General features: G+C 37.4%; 2 protein-coding genes across 3 annotated transcripts in view; both read left to right on the top strand.

The window, feature by feature from the left end:
• Positions 1–3,341, top strand: part of LOC125246404 (plexin-B2-like) — a 124,193-nt gene extending 120,852 nt beyond the window's left edge. For both annotated transcript variants that reach the window (XM_048157342.1, XM_048157343.1), the window contains exons 36-37: positions 745–819; positions 1,444–3,341. In XM_048157342.1, the coding sequence (XP_048013299.1) occupies positions 745–819; positions 1,444–1,548 (180 nt within the window). In that variant the 3' untranslated portion in view covers positions 1,549–3,341. The remainder of the gene's footprint in view (positions 1–744; positions 820–1,443) is intronic.
• A 6,426-nt stretch (positions 3,342–9,767) lies between these two features.
• On the top strand, positions 9,768–16,015 carry si:dkey-261e22.4 (overexpressed in colon carcinoma 1 protein homolog). Its single transcript, XM_048157141.1, has 4 exons — positions 9,768–10,263; positions 11,394–11,418; positions 12,059–12,174; positions 13,993–16,015. Exons 1-4 carry the CDS (start codon positions 10,224–10,226, stop codon positions 14,016–14,018), a joined length of 207 nt encoding a protein of 68 aa, XP_048013098.1. The 5' UTR covers positions 9,768–10,223; the 3' UTR covers positions 14,019–16,015.
• The last annotated feature ends 1,665 nt before the right edge of the window (positions 16,016–17,680 follow it).

Here is a 17,680-nt window from a genome sequence, read left to right as displayed (position 1 = left end):
CAAAATATTTGTGTACAATATTTTTTTTCAGGATTATGTGATGAAAAGAAAGTTCAAAAGAACAGTGTTTATTTAAAATATAATCTTTTGTAACATTATAAATGTATTTACTATCACTTTTGATCGATTTAATGGATCCTTGCTGAATAAAAGTATTAATTTCTTTAATTTCTTTTCAAAAAAATAAAAATAAAAATTCTTACTGACCCCAAACTTTGGAACAGTAGTGTTAATAATGCAAAAATGAAATACAAAAGCTTTGTATTTCAGATAAATGCTGTTCTTTTGAACTTTCTATTCAAGGAATCCTGAAAAAAAAATTGTACACAACTGTTTTCAACATTGATAATAATCATAAATGTTTCTTGAGCAGCAAATCAGCATATTCGAATTATTTCTAAAGGATCATGTGAAATTAAAGACTGCAGTAATGATGCTGAAAATTCAGCTTTGATCACAGGAATAAATTACTTTGTAAAATATATTCAAATAGAGAAGTTACTTTAAATTGTAATAATATTTCACAATATTACTGTTATTACTGTATTTTTAATTAAATAAATGTAGCCTTGGTGAGCAGACGAAACTTAAAATCATTAAAAATCTATATAATGTATTTTTTATTTTATTTTCTATTTGTTTTATATTTTGTCATTTATTTATTTCATTTAATGTAGTTTTTAATGCATGTAATTTAATGCATGTTATTGTAAATAACAGATTTGACTCTTTATCTTTCTCCAGTCTCACACAGATAAGTTGAATACCCAGGTTGCATTGCACCAACTTTACCAGTATGCCAGCAAGTACTATGACGGGGTAGGTGTTATTACACATTAGAGTATGCGAGTGAGCCGACTAGGGCTGGGACAAGAAATCGATTCTGCTCGATTCTGAGATTTTCCGAATGTACCGCGATTCTCTCTTGAATCGATTCTGAGTTTAGTTTTTAACAGCAGATGGCACTCTAGGCACTCTGTGTAACCACATGCTCAAATGCACGTGAAGAAGAGCGCTCGTGCATTCGGCTATGTACTTGCACCTCAGAATGTTTTTATGATGCGAAATTAATGTAAACAGCCCACTGCGAACACCCTTGTAATTCACTTCAACCTTTTAGAATTTTATGAAGGATTATTTTATGGAAGGTTCAAGTGGTGTGTATTGAGTTCAATTACGGCTGTTTCTAAAGCACACAGTGCCATCTGCTGTTATAAACTAAGCCCAGGATCGTTTCGAGAGAGAATCGCGACGCATTCGGAAAATCTCAGAATTGATCCAGAATCATTTCTCGATTCGCGATTCAACGATTTATTTTCACAGCCCTAAAGCCGATAGTTATTTCCATACCGACTCGCATACTCTGCTACACATATTTCTTGCTTGAGATCAATGAGTAAAACGGCACAAATTTCTTACTCTTTCTTGCCATGCCGTCCATAGATTATCTCGTCGTTGGAGGACGACCCTGCCGCCCAGAGCAAACAGCTGACCCTCAGACTGCAGCAGATCGCCGCTGCATTGGAGAATAAAGTGACCGACCTTTAGTGTCGGGGAGCCCAGACTTAAGAAAGGAGATGGAAGTGCCACTAAATCCAAGACGCAGCTCAATTTAATGGGCTCAAAAATAAGAACAGCCCTTCTGGAGGACTCTGGTTGAGGGAGCCTCTGCTCTGTCGAGTGAAAGATAAAGTGAGGTGGAAAACAGACTAATTGCGAACCCTTCTTTTCCACATGACTTTCAGCTTTGTTCTTGATTCAGTGGGACCAATATAAACTCTGACCTGAGGGGAACATCACAAACGTCGCTGAGAATGAAAACTCACTATGGTACTTCTCATATCAGCACCTGCACAAAGAAAGCCCAGCAATTTTTCTTTTGTTCTGCTATGCCAATAATCAGATGTTCAGTATATTCTTCCTGTGTAGATGAAATAAAATAGTATTATATGTAAATATATTTTTACACTTAAGGCTACGAGAGAGAGGCTTTAGACAAAACAGAGTGATTATTGTTTCCTGTGTATTTTAAGTGCCACTTTCATTCCTGTGCAGTGATGATGATGTCACATCCTGTGGGTTCTTTGACGCCATTGGCTCACGGTTCAGTTTGTGGTAGCACTATCGGTTTGTATTGATGTTTGTGATGCTGATGTCCGAGCCAGTGCTGCTTTTGTCCCTCCCAAGTATTTTTATTGTATTTTACCGGTGATTGCGGACAATAATGTCATTGAGTCGGTTTCTAATTTAGCCCCAGTGCAAAAGAACAGAGGCCATTATTGCAGAGTGACTGTCCATGTTTCAAAAACACAAGCAAACGCATTTGATCCGTGACATGCAGTCACTCAGAACAAAGGCCAAGGAAGCTTTAATCTCCCTTTGCTTTGCAGTTGCATTTTTATGTTTTGTACCATCTTTGCTTTTATATATGCGCACTTCGACACATGGCTTGCCTTATTTTATGACACAATTATGATTTTTGTATTTTAAATCAACAATATAAGGAAGTTCGCATTGCTGGTTGCCTTTCTTAAAAAGAAGTGTAACAAACCAGAATTTTCTTTGAATGTGATAATGAAATGCAAATGAACTTTTTCAGCGTTTGCCTTATCAGCAATAGTTTGGAATGAGTGACTCATATGCCAATTAAATCATGATATCATAAAATGAATTTAATTTAGTTTATTGGTACTGTTTTATTTTGGAAAAAAAAAAAGTATATTTTTTATTTAGAGCTTACCAAAGTTTAAATAAATTTTTTCGCAGCTGTCCGCAACCATCTAAAGCTTCTGTTGTTTTATATGTATCAAATGATCTAGTTTAAAGTGTGATTTAATTGATAAAAATATATATAATGGTAAGGCAGCTGATGGTAAGTCTATCTTAAGATTTTGTTTTGGTCATTTGTAAATGGTACGGTTTTCCTACCTGTTTGTTCTGACTCAAAAGTGCCAAACACTGCACACTCTAATGACAAAAGAATAATGTTTATTCATGAACTGTACTAGTGCGAGTGACTCATGTTGCCTTTGGTAGGCGGTGACAAAGTCACTCTGCAGCCAATCAGAGGCTGGCACCGCCCATTCTGAGCATGATGGACACAGAAGGAAATGCCTTCGAACTGTAAATATAGCCAGACTGCCAAGATTTCATATTCTTTTTCTTCTTTTTCTCACTCCTCCTGCCAGTTCTCCTGTGTTGTCTAGCTATGACAGTGTCAATGGCTTATTGTAAAGCTTCTTGTTTGCCTTTCTTTACCAGGTAGTGCCTTACAAATATGAGTAATAATGATCAGTTCTGTGGTGATTGTGTCTGCATTAAAAATTGCAATAGGGACCTTAGTTACGTTTCTGTGTTTTTGTACAATTCGCTGCTACTTTAAATGTATATGTCGGTCTGTTAAATGATGTTATACACTAATGCTTTCTAATATAGCCCTGGTTTGAAATCTAAAACTCCTCCAGCACCAAACCGAGATACTTGAAAGCATCCCGGTGAGGATTCTGCTACTCAGGATTGCATTATAGAGCCTTTAAAGATGGCATGAGGTAAGACAGTGAGTTGTTTTCTTAATTTGTTGTAATGGTCAGTCAAACATTTGCTTTATTGCTATATGGTTGGTAAAATCCATTGATATGAACTAGAAACAAATAGTCCTTATTAAACCAGAGTCAGAATTTGTTTAGTGGTCCACGTGTGTTTTCAAGCAATGATAGACAGCTGATGGAACCTTGTAGACACATTTACAGTTATCGAAAACAAATTGAGAGGCAAGATCAGTGAGTCAAGTCCAAAAGTGCCAATACTAAAGGGAAAAGATTGTACAGGTAGCTCTGATGTATGTCGATTAGAAAGCCATCATATTAAACTTACTGCAGATGGAAGCGACTAAATAGTTTGTAGCCTACTGTTTAATGTCAAGCCATTACTGTCAATGTTAATGTGTTGGATGTGCTTTCCAGGAAATGAAAGCTCCTGTCTGAAATAAATTACAGCATGAATATTTATTTAATTTTACATCCGTGTTCGGTGGTGTTGTGAACTAAAACTATTTAAAACATTTTTGTTAATTGAAATAAAGCTGAAAATAAAAATGAATGAAATGCTGCCTAGGCAATTAAATAAGTATTAGTACTACATTTACTGAAATAAAACTGATTATACATATATTTCTAATATTAACGCATAAACTACAAAAATGTCAAAAGCACATAAATCTAAGGATTAAACTAAAAATAAAAATGTGAAAATATAAAAATAAAATCTAATTCAAAATATAATTAAAGCTGCAAGCAGCGATGAAAGGGCCCTCGCACATGGGCTCACTGCCACCCGTTGGCCTTAGGAAAACAGTGAACAGTGGGCGACATGCATGTAAGCGAGTGAATACAGGAGAATTATGCCAAAGTCATTTCGAAATGCCACACTTCCTGCAGCCAACAGGTGGCGCTTTGAGCGTAACTGTATATTGCCATGTTGATGTCTTCAGGCCAGGACTATTATCGAACATGTGAAGTTTGGAGCAGATCGGACATTGTATGCCTGAGTTACAACAACTTCCTGTTTCTTTCGTGGTGTTAATCGCATAGCACTCAGCCAAGTGTTGCATGATTTAACGTGTTTCTAGCATGTTTGGTACTTCGTGGCATAATGAAATGTGAATCTGGTAGTGAATTACAGTGTAAAGCATGCCATTTCCTGTTGCCAGCAGGTGGCGCTATGGCTAACTGAATATTGTCATATAGATTTCTTTAGGCCTGGACTCTTATCACACATGTGAAGTTTGGAGCAGATCAGACATAGTATGCCTCAGTTTCAACAGCTTCATCGTTCATGGCGAAACATCAGACTTTGTCAGGCCGCCACAGACACGCCCTTCAGCGAACTCAAGATCTCTGATATTTATCATTGCTAAGGCCTTAAGATTAGACTGATAACATTTGATGTTGATCTGGTTAAATCTCTAGGAGGAGTTAATCACAGTAAAACATGTCATTTCCTGTTGCAGGTGGCGCTATGACTGTAACTGAATATTGTTATGAAGATGTCTTCAGGCCAGGACTCTAAAACAACATGTGAAGTTTGGGGCAGATCGGACATTGTTTGTCTGAGTTACAACAACTTCCTGTTTCAGGGAAACATCGAACTTTGTCAGGCCGCCACGGACACGCCCTTCAGTGAAAACTCTAGAGCTGTGTCCGAAACCGCTCACTCGTTCACTCATTCACTATGTAGTGTATGGCATTTGAGTGCACTATATCTGCATGGAGTGAACGAAATGAAGTGAGTGAATTCGGACACTGACGTATACACTGTGCGTCGGAAAGCTGGAGCTGTCGCAGAAACGGCTCGACGCGATAAAACAATATTATCCTACATGTTACTTACATTATAAAATAATGTTAATAACAATAACAATCATAATGACTTTATTTTGTAATCATACATGCCTCCGTGCCAGCTTTGTAGTTGAATCGATTGTATAATTGGTTTGTCATGCTTAATATGTGTTCATAATCATTAAATACTATAAAATACTGTAAACAAAAAATAAACACATTAACAAGTGTACATTTATTTAATGTATTTATTCTTTTTAATAAAGTTTTTTTAGTTTGTTATAAACTCTCACGCTCACAGATGAGGTGGTGTTTGAGTGCCCTCAGGCGACCATTATGATTTGAATACGCTACTGATGATTAACGACAGTCCTCTCCGCATTGGATTTTGGGAAATAGTGCTTCAGCGAGTGTACATCGAATGTACACTCGAAATCAGAGAGAATTGTGGGTAAAAAGTAGTGAACGAATGTAGGGAATTAAGTCACTCACTCAGAATTCGGACACCACTACAAAATGGCCGACACCCGATATAGTGGACTATATAGTGGATAGGGAGCGGTTTCGGAGACAGCTTAGATCTTCGCAATATAATGTCACAAAGGCCTTTAGATTAGACTGACATTGATCTAATTAAAGTTCTAGGGGGAGTTCGTTAAAGTACAATGTCTGGAAATGGCAACAAATGGCAAGTTAATTCAAAATATCTGACTTCCTGTTCGGTTTCAGATTTCGCTCCAAGAGACATTTTTGTAGTTATTGGGCTGTTAAATGTGTGTACCGAATTTCAAAATCTACGTGAAATGTAGCGCGAGGGGCACTACGTTAGGTGGCGCTATCGAGCCATTTTGCTACGCCTAATGCCAAAGACTATAGAATAACACAAGACATGTCACTCGTATTGTTTTGAATGGGAGAAAGTGTAACGCGCAATATGGCGGAATAAGTCCCGCCTTCTCAGAGATGTAAATTCGCAATCATGAGAAATAAATTCAGAATGCAAGTTATCAGAATTGCGAACAATGAAGTCAGAATTGCGATATAAACTCACAACTGTGAGAAACAGTCAGAATTGCGAGATATAAATGGCAGTTCCGACTTTTCTCGCAATTTCTCAGAATTGTGAGTTTATATCTCACAATTTTGACTTTATAACTCGCAATTCTGACTTTACAAGTCGAAACTGCATGTTATAAAGCCAAAGTTGCTAGATATAAACACATTCTGAGAAAAAATTCAGAATTACAAGTTTATATCTGGCAATTCTGACCTTATAACTCACAATTGCGAGTAGGCTATATCTTACAATTCTGACTTTATAACTCAAAATTGCGAGTTTGTATCACAATTGTGAGGGGGGAAAAGTCAGAATTGTAAGATAAAAAGGTGCAATTACCTTTTTTTTTATCTTTTATTCAGTGACGGGGAAAAAAGCTTCCATAAAAAAAAATAATAATAATAATAAAAACCCTGGAACAGAAGTATGTGAGTGGAGTGGAAAACAAGAACATGTTTAATTGTTTAGTTGTTTGTGCTCTGGATCTTCATATGAAGACAGCAGTTATAGTAAAAAAAATAAAAAGTCCAGAAGAAGAGGTAAATACAGGATTGCTTAACCCTCCATCTCTCGCTCCTCCTAGCCCCCCTCCACATCGTCAACTTCCTCTGTTTATTTTAGTAGACATTAATTGTTGTTTTCTCTGAATGGTCCTGCCTGAAGGCTTGAGAGCTTAACTAGAACAGGGATCACTTCGGGTCCCCGGCGTGAGTGAAACATGGACATATGTCAGTTAACTCCAACATAAAGACGAGGCTGTGACGCCATTTACTGGAGGACAACAAGCTAAAGGACATTAAATTAGATGTAGTGTGCTGAAGTTGTTTATTCGCTTTCCTTTAAGGCTATTTTCAGACTCTTTCCTCCTCAGGTTCTGACACTTGAATCTTTTTTTTTATTTTTTTTTATTTTGTTTGAATTTTGGTGTTTTGTTTCAGGAATAGAAGGTCAATACCACATTTGTTTACTTAAATTGGCTAAAGAAACACTTAACAATGTTAATATACTGCCCTCTGCTGCCTAAATGATTCACTACACCCATTATAGCTTGGACTAAAAAGGGAAAAAATCTTAATTAAGTTCCTGTGATGAGAAAATAAAAACATTCTGCCTTTCTTTCTCAGACTAAGAATAACGCTGACTAATCTAAGGTCTAAATGGAGTTGTCAACTGGCCTGATGACTCGAAACCATTAAGCATTCTCAGGAAGTTTTAATCTGCATGTAAGTGGAGGCAAATGGTGTAGGGAAGTAAGTTATGCAAGGCCAAGTGTATGACTCATTACCGGCTGAATACAGAGAGAGAAAATAACTAAAATTATAAACTAGAATTTAATAGGATGAAGACAACTTTACAGATCTGATATTTTGCATATTTAATTAATAATTCATGTGCTTCCCAAGATTAAAAGCTTCTCATTTCTGCTTTTAAACCCTCCAGTGCATTCGCCCCATAGATTTTAAGTGCTTTCCTGTACCTGTGTTTTTCCTCAGGATAGATTTAATCAGTAGTGTGTGTCCACACTATCTCCTCCCAACGTAGAAAACAGGTAATGTGTACTGTGATGTAGTCTTTAATCTTTTCTGATGCTCTAAGTTGTATCACTGGTCAGAACTTTTTATCACCTGAGTGTCCTGTGCTTCTTCTCTTTGTTGTATCTCCTCAGAGACCCATTTCAGCCCAGAACAGCATGTATAATTAGTCTATGTCCTCACCTGCCTGCTAAAACAACTGGGAACGTGGATACGGAGACATTTACGGTGTGTGGGGGCGTATGCTGCTCCTAATAAGATACAATCCATATGTATCTGTCTTTCTGCCAATTTCACATGTCTTGTTACATCACCTTTGATTGCTTTTAATATGTGTGTGTATGTGTGTATATTGCCAAAAGTTTTGGGACGCCTGTCTCTACGTGCACATGAACTTTAATGACATCCCATTCTTAATCCGTAGGGTTTAATATGGAGTTGGCCCTCCCTTTGCAGCTATAACAGCCTCAACTCTTCTGGGAAGGCTTTCCACAAGGTTTAGGAGTGTGTTTATGGGAATTTTTGACCATTCTTCTAGAAGCGCATTTGTGAGGTCAGGCAGTGATGTTGGCGAGAAGGCCTGGCTCACAGTCTCCGCTCTAATTCATCCCAAAGGTGTTCTGTTGGGTTGAGGTCAGGACTCTGTGCAGGCCAGTCAAGTTCCTCCACACCAAACTCGCTCATCCATGTCTTTATGGACCTTGCTTTGTGCACTGGTGCACAGTCATGTTGGAACAGGAAGGGGCCATCCCCAAACTGTTCCCACAAAGTTGGGAGCATGAAATTGTCCAAAATGTCTTGGTATGCTGAAGCATTAAGAGTTCCTTTCACTGGAACTAAGGGGCCGAGCCCAACCCCTGAAAAACAACCCCACACCATAATCCCCCTCCACCAAACTTTACACTTGGCACAATGCAGTCAGGCAAGTACCGTTCTCCTGGCAACCACCAAACCCAGACTCGTCCATCAGATTGCCAGACAGAGAAACATGATTAGTCACTCCAGAGAGCACGTCTCCACAGAGTCCAGTGGCGGCACACTTTACACCACTGCATCCGACGCTTTGCATTGCACTTGGTGATGTAAGGCTTGGATGCAGCAGCTCGGTCATGGAAATCCATTCCATGAAGCTTCTATACACTGTTCTTGAGCTAATCTGAAGGCCACATGAAGTTTGGAGGTCTGTAGCTACTGACTCTGCAGAAAGTTGGCGACTTCTGCGCACTGTGCGCCTCAGCATGCGCTGACCCTGATTTTACATGGCCTACCATTTCATGGCTGAGTTGCTGTTGTTCCCAATTGCTTCCAATTTGTTATGATACCACTAACAGTGGACCATGGAATATTTAGTAGTGAGGAAATTTCACGAATGGACTTATTGCACAGGTGGCAACCTATTACGGTACCATGCTTGAATTCACTGAGCTCCTGAGAGCGACCCATTCTTTCACAAATGTTTGTAGAAGCAGTCTGTATGCCTAGGTGCTTGATTTAATACACCTGTGGCCATGGAAGTGATTGGAACACCTGAATTCAATGATTTGAGGGGTGTCCCAATACTTTTGGCAATATAGTGTACATATACAAATACACATATTATTATAATTAATAATGTATTTTATATGTTAATGTATTTATTAATAATAATATACAAAAAATGTCTAAAAATGTTTTAAATTGTCTTAAAATAATTAAAAATATGTATTATATGAATTTTGTATATTAACATTTTTTTTTTTTTTTTTTTTAATTTTAAGACATTTTGTTACCCCTCTGAAAGTTTGCTCTGGCCTCCTTGGTCCCTGGATTAGAGCCACTGACCTAAAGAGAATGTAAATTTGCACACATTGCATTTTTATTCTTGTAATTAGCTCTGCCTCTCCAACAGTGTTATCAGCCTTCGTCCCAACCCACACACACACACACACACACACACACACACACACACACACACGCACACAATCTCTGTTACCTGGGCAACCCTGCCAGAGTGGAGGAATACCTCTCACCACCTACACTTCCTCCTCCCCTTTCTCTCTCTCTCTGTCTCTCTCTCCCCCTGTATAAGCGTCCTGCCTCTCTCTGAGGGACTCAAGGGAAGTATAGCAGCTCAGGCACATTCAGACTCAGCCATCAGACTGAACTTCCCTCATCCTCACTCTCTCCTCATCCCTCCATTCATCCCTCTCCTGTCTAATTCCAGTAATCTCTTTCTCTTTTCCCTTGTCATTCCCCTCTGCACTGTCCATCGCTTCTCTTTCCATCTCTTAGATTGACTTTGGTAAAGTTTAAACCATGGGCTGTGGGAATTCCACTGCTGCCAGCACAGCTGCAGGTAAGTGTGCTGCTCTTCTGCCCTTATTTCTGTGTGTGTGATATCAGTCTGTGTGTGTGAGCTGTGTAAACAAACCCATGTCTGCTCATTTCATGAGTTTAGCAATCTAGTCATCTCTCTCTCTTTCTCTTCCACTAACCATTGGCTGCTGGCCAGATGCACTGTTGTGAATGGTAGTCTGTCAGGACTGAATCATTCACACATTGAGTCACTCAATACAGTCCTTGCAGAGTTAAATAGATCAAATACATCCTGCCAGTTGTTTAACGATTAAAAGTAAAGCTTTTCTTCAGTGTGGTCGAGTCTTTGTGCCTAGAAGTTCATTGAGATTAAATGAAATTCATGAATGGGGTTTGTTTACACCACTGAGAAGGGATGTGGCCTGACGTGACTAACGTGTCTCTGTGTGAACGTTCTGTTCTCAGTCATTTTTCAAAAATCAAGAGAATTAGACGGCAATCTGAACATGCTTCAGTATGAGTCATCTCACATGGGTACGCACACACATAAATAAACAGGAGCCGTGGCAGGAACGGGCATGAACCGCTCTGTGAGGGTCGCAGTGGAGTCATCAAAAAATGAACATTATTTTAAGCATTACAGTGAGATGAAAAGATGTATTTGCATTGTTAAATCAGGTTTGTGTCTGCAGGAATTCAGGAAATCTTAACAGAGTGTAATGATTAAGACTAATGCTATGTCTGTGAATATATTTTTATATCGGCTGCATAACCACTTGTCAGTTAACTTTAAGATTTGTACTTGCGCACATACACACACACACACATGCATTATGTTAGCTTGATGACTCATAGTTTGATTGACCAGACATTGGACAGAGCTCTCACCATACCAGCGAACTACAAACTATAAATCTGCCTGACAACACCTTCCTTATATATTTATAACACTGTAATAACATAATAATGACATGTTAATTACTTATGTTAACTGCTTATTTTTATTCAATCTTTCGAACCTGGTCTGCACAATGTTGGAATGTGTATTTTATGTAGGTTAAGCGGATGAAGCAGATTCAAGAGAGCAATACACGTTTCTTTAAAATGATTCAGTGTATAATGATGAAAAGGAACATGTGGTATGATTAATCTGTTTGTTTATTTCCACAGGTCCATCTGAATCAGCCAAAGATGTGTGAGTATTCCCAGAACAACAAATATATACTTTGGCAACACACACATAAACACAGCTTTTTAGACGGTTTGTTTTTTGACTTGTAACAATATATTAACTTTGATATTGTGGTGAAAACTACCTGGTAATTTCTTTACATTTTGGTGTATTTTTGAATTTTCTTCTGCAAATTGCATTTTTTTTTTCAAAGGCTTTGACTTCAGAGAGAAAGAATAAGATAAACAGGAGGGAAGTAAGCCTTCAGTTTCTGGAACTGCTTGCTTGTCAATCAGTTTCCCTTCAGAGAAAACAATGCCTGTCATTTTCCAAACATTTTCTGGACTTATTCTCCCACATGCAAACACAAGCATCAGCACTCAGCAGGAGAGAGTCTCACGCACAGATATCAGGGCCCCGACTGCCACACACATTCACCACAATAACACACCTGTAGAGATCTAATGCATCATACATATTCACAAGTCTCTTGAAAAGATTTGCATTATTGTTAATATATTCACAATGTTCACAGCTTCTAATCAAGGTTTTCTGTAGGATTGTCTCACCAAACTGCTGTATGTGATGCTCAAAAAACTTTTCTAAGTTGTGCATTTGCCTCTTAAATCAGCCCATTGGATAATTTCTTGGTTCTCTCCCACAGGCAAGATGAATCGTCTGTCGACGACGAGAAGAGGAGGAACTATGGTGGAGTGTATGTGGGCTTACCTGCAGACCTCAGCAACGTGGCCATTGGCCAGACACCCTCCACACACAAAGGTGAGTTAGCTTTACATGCACTTACACAGGTATCTTCTGTATTCGATTATCATTAGTTGTAGTAATAGCTGCAGCAGTGCTAATAGTAAAGTAAAGAGTAGAAGTAATAATCAGTGAACAATCAAAACAGAGAGTCTTGTTTTTTGATGATCGATGGAATAGATACAATTAAGTATATACATAAATGCAAGAAAATCACAAACCAATCCCAATCCAGTATGCTTATTTTATGATGTCATTGCTGTCAGAGTAGTAATAAAATAGAGCAATATCAATATGCAGTACACGTTCTGGTGTTCAAATCTTGAGACTTTTTTTTTATATTTCAGTGTTAATTTGATTCCATCTTAAACACGGTGTTTCATGTGAACTTAAAAAGAAAACACTACACACTTGAACTTTTGTACCTTTTTTCTCTCTTTACCTTGTTAATCCACTGAGGTATATACACATTTAAAAGAGTTAAAGTGTAAGTGTGAAGTGGGCCTTCTCTTCCTGAAACTCATTACTCACTCAATGGAAACCAATTTTCTCAATTCTCTCTGGTATCATGTTGAGAATTAATAAAGATGTGGAGAATTAAAAAAAAAAAAAAAAAAAAAAAAAAATAGAGAGAAAAATCTTAAATTAAAGTAATGAATTATATTTAGGGCTGTGGCTTAAGTTAGGATGCTTGTGTGCGTGCGTGTGTGTGTGTGTGGAGCTGGGATCTGTTAATTGGAGAAACATCTTTCCGCAGGGGAAGCAGAAACTGCTGAGTGTTAACAGAGCTAAAGGTTTGTGAGGGGATGTTATTAACTAAAACTATATATATATATATATATATATATATATATATATATATACTAAAAATACTAATATATATATATATATATATATATATATATATATATATATTATTAACACTTATGTTAGTGGTTGCTGGAGGATTTGCAGAATAAGAATTTCATTGTATGATGTAACAACTGTTTCACCATATATATGACAATAAACTTGTGAATCTTGAATTATTGATCAAACAACAGAAATCAAAATGAGTTGCCATACAGCCTACAGATTTCTAAGACAACCTAAGTACCTGATTTGGAATACTCTAGTAATACTCTGTGAATGACACTCCTCATGCTACATGACTCAGTTTATTTCAATGGAGTTTGATGTTAGCATGTCGCTAAGCTAACAGTGCAAATAAAGACAATTTGGCGCAAAACTCTTAATAAGCATAAAAATACATTGCAGCTCAGTTTGAATTATACTGCAATGTTGTAACGGTTTATTCAGTATTTAATGAAATATAGCCTAGGTATTTTTAGACTTACTACTTCTATTCTCCTACTTTTATTCTCCTACTTCGCCCACCATCTTTGATTTATTTCACAGAGTATGTCACAATGCATTCTGGCTTGTCTTACTCCAAGAAGGATATACGTGATGCTGCCTGAAAAATTTGAATTAAAACAAGGTATATGGCAACCTTTTGGAATTTCCAACTTACTTCATGTTGGAAATGCCCTTTAAAATGCTGCCTCAAAATAAGTTTTCACAGCGATGCCATAGAAGAACCATTGGGTTCCCTAAAGAACCTTTGACAAAAACATTTTTCTGTTACTGTGAAGAACATTCCAGAAATCTAAAGAACTTTTTTATTCCCCACTGTGCACTGCAAAGGTTCCATTGATGTTGAAGGTTCTTCATGGTTCTTCATGCTTTATTCTTAAGAGTGTGTTTTGTAGGCCACTAACTAAGTTTTGAAGCAAAGGTAATAAAATAAGCTGTTTGCATGTACATTACCTGCTTTCTTTCTTATTTAACTCGCAGGGCTGTCTGGAGGGACTCTTGGCTGAAAAGTGCTGTGTAATAATCTCAACAGGACGCAATCTTCGTCATTGTTGATTGGCTCATTGGGACACAACGGAATCCTCTGAGAGACAATCACCTAATTGAACGCTCTGGAAACTGAACTGGAATTGGTTCTGCTGACAATGTCAGAGGTCAGAGACAAATCTGAGTTCGTTAGCAACACTCAGCGCATTTAAGGGCACCTGCTACCAGCACTTTGTTTCTCAGGACAACGACACACAGGTGGTAAATGACAATCACAAAGCAATGGAGATCCTCTGAGCTCAAATATTTTCCCTCACAATGTTGCTCTGTACATGTCACGTTTACTGTATTAAGGGGGTTTCACAAGGGTCAAGCGGTTTCCAAAGGGGGTAAGGAAGCACTTATATGCACTCATCCTTTTGTCCTTTCAACATGATCCACATCCACTCAGACACACTTCTCTAGTCATAACAGGAAATCTTGTATAAGAAAGAATTAATTTAATGAGTGTCATGTTTGCAAGACAAGGTACATGAAGTGCCTGTTGAAGGAGATTTTTTCTGTGCTGATGGTCTGTGAGGTGAGTGCTCTTATTGCTTCTTCAAGACCTTTACTGTCGTCCGGAGGTGAAATCAAGGGTTATGTGTTTGTGATTGGTTTTAAGGTCCCTCCATTCCGGTAACCCAATTAGAGTGACCCACTGAGAGCCTCTGAAGAACAAGTTTCAAAACAAGTGTATCTTGACCTTAGAGAACTCTGAGGACTGTGAATGTAGGCCAGCGATCACACTTTTCAGCATCAGGTCAGTTGGAACACACCCCTGTGACACAGGGGAAATGAGTTGAGGAGTGAAAGAAAGTGCTTGAGCCAGACTGTCTCACAGCGGGTGCTGAGTGAAAGGCCGGTTCTTGAGGGACGGAAGGATGTCAGATGACACTGACACGGGTTCTAGCTGAACTCCCATGAACTGACATTTTCTCACACCTACTGCCGGATACACACTGTGCGATTTTCTTCGCAGACTACACAACTGTCTGGGGTACTATTTAATTGCCGTTACACAACGGATCAGCGACAGGGGGTCACACGTTACGCAACGTTTCAATAGGAAGAATCACGGACAACTCTTTCTGTTCTACAAACTACGTTTTACAACCAAACACGCAAGAATTGATAGAGGAAATAACATAAGATCATGTGTGAGTCGAATGTCCGAATACTCAAACTGAAAGAAGCCTCTGATGAAGTTGTCAGTGTGCCTATTTGCAGCAAAAAAAAAGAAAAGAAAAAGAATATGATGGAGAGAATGGTTGCTCCTGTTGCAGGTATATGACTCCTCCCTCTGAACTTTCCCTTGCCCTGTATCTTGTGCTCTCATTGGCTGTAGGTCATCACCGATGTCATTTTTAGTCACTTTTTACACTGCATACTAAATATCTCATGGGCATCTGCTACGCATCTGCACTTATCTCATGTCTTTGATAAAAAACACTACGCAATTGTCACTCATGTGAACAAGCACCGATTTACCTCCGATTTCAGGCATTTGTCGGCGATTTCCACAAAACTGCCGGCGAGTGAAAATTGGGGCGTGTACCCAACATCGAAGGGTAGTTCACCTGAAAACAAAAAATGTTTTTGTCATTTACTTGCCATCATGTTGTTCCAAACCTGTATAACTTTTTTCTTCTGTGGAATCCAAATGAAGGAATTTTGAAGAATGTACTGGTCATTAGGGTACATAATGTACATCATTTCAAAGAAGTCACCAACGCTGCATTTATATGATCAAAAATACAGCAAAAACAGTAATATATTGAAATAATTATTACAATTTAAAATACTTTAATATATTTTAAAATGTAATTTATTCCTGTGATGACGACAGCTGAGTTTTCATAGTCACATGATACTTCAGGAATCATTCTAATATGCTGATTTGATGCTCAAGAAACTTCTTTTGTTTTTAAAAACGTCTTTGTGTTTTTTTCAGGATTCTTTGATGTTCAAAGTTCAAAAGAACATTTTTTTGTAACATTATAAATGTCCTTACTGTAATTTTGTTTAATTTAATCAATTCCTTGCTGAATAAAAGTATTTATTTCTTAAAAAAAAAAAAAAATTCTCACCCCAAACTTACTTTTGATTTGAATGACTATATTGTAAGAATATATTGTAAATAGTCAGAGAGTGTACAGTATGAACATTTGTGTCCTATTTTTAGGGCTAGACAGGATTGAGCTTTTTTAAAATCCCAAGTACATTTGCACCCTTCCCCCCTCACACTTCTGAACCCTGTGAAAGCTCTTTCACGCATTATAGATGAGAGATTCTAAAAATGAGTGTGTTTCTCAGGTACAGCTCTCACCATCACAAGTAAAGCAGCAGTTTCCTGACATTCCTGGAAAAAATTGACTCTGAATCCTTTGCTTGATTGTGCCACCTGGAGTGACCGTCTAAAGGCAAAATGTCAAGTGATTGCTCCTGTGATTTATTTTTTTCATTCAGTTATTTAGATTTGAATACATTTCATTTGAAGAGATGGATTTCAGATACATCTTTTCCCAGAATGCTTTAGCAGTGGCTCTGTTAAAACACTGCTCTTTTTGTTTGAGCATCCAAGGAGCAACATTGGTGTGAGTTTTGGGCAGGACTGGCTGTTTGTCTGTAAACTGATAGACAGGAGGTCTGCTTGGAAAACCAGTTTGAAAGCTGTAAATTATTTTTTATTTTTTTTATAGTTGGAAGTGGCACAGAAATGGTGCACTTCACCTTTAAATTAAAATTTAAAACTGCTTTAACTGCTTTAACCAACTCATGAGGGTGATGTATAAAACTTCTTTTGAAGGTAGTTATTTCCTTAAAAAATAATACAGTACTTTAGGAGAAAAGGTGTCAGCTTGTAAAGGACGAATGTGAAGAAAATGTTTACTAAATGCATTTCAAATCTGAATTATGGCCAATTACTGTATGTACTCAGGAATTACAAAAAATAACTCTAAAATATTAGATTTTTTTAGTGCTGTCAAACGATTAATCGTGATTAATCGCATCCAAAGTAAAATTTTATTTACATAATATATATGTGTGTACTGTGTATATTTATTATGTATATATAAATACACACACATGCATGTATATATTTAACAAAATATAATTATATATATAAAATATTTATATTTATATATAATTGTTTACATGTATTTAAATATATAATAAATATACAAAAAGTATTTTGGATGCGTTTAATCATTTGACAGTTTTTCATTAATTCATAGTAGTTAAAATTCAGCATAAATTTTACTATTAAATAATACTGTTGTCTCAAAAGCTCTTTAAATTCAACATGATGCTAATAAAAGTGAAATGAATGAGATTGTGTTTATATGAGTGAAAAAAGTTATTCCTGCCTTTCAGTACAGGTCATGTTAAACATTGAAATATCTGTTTTATTCTCTCTCACACGTGACGGAGTGTGGATTTGGGTACAGTATGAATCTCTCACCTGTACTTGTTCTGTAATGATTGTAAGCTCTCATAATGGACTAATTCAGTCTGCCAGAACCTGGCACAATGAGCTCCCTTTCTCTCTTTCTCAAATGTGCTTTATAATCTGACATTAGAAAAGGGATTGTGAACAAGCAGTTTCCGGTGCTGCATTTCATTACTGCTGCCAATGTAT

Source organism: Megalobrama amblycephala, linkage group LG14, assembly GCF_018812025.1.
Source record: "Megalobrama amblycephala isolate DHTTF-2021 linkage group LG14, ASM1881202v1, whole genome shotgun sequence".
In the NCBI taxonomy this organism is placed as follows: Eukaryota; Metazoa; Chordata; class Actinopteri; order Cypriniformes; family Xenocyprididae; genus Megalobrama; species Megalobrama amblycephala.
The sequence above is the reverse complement of the archived record's forward strand: the minus strand, read 5'-3'. Positions and strand labels throughout refer to the sequence as shown.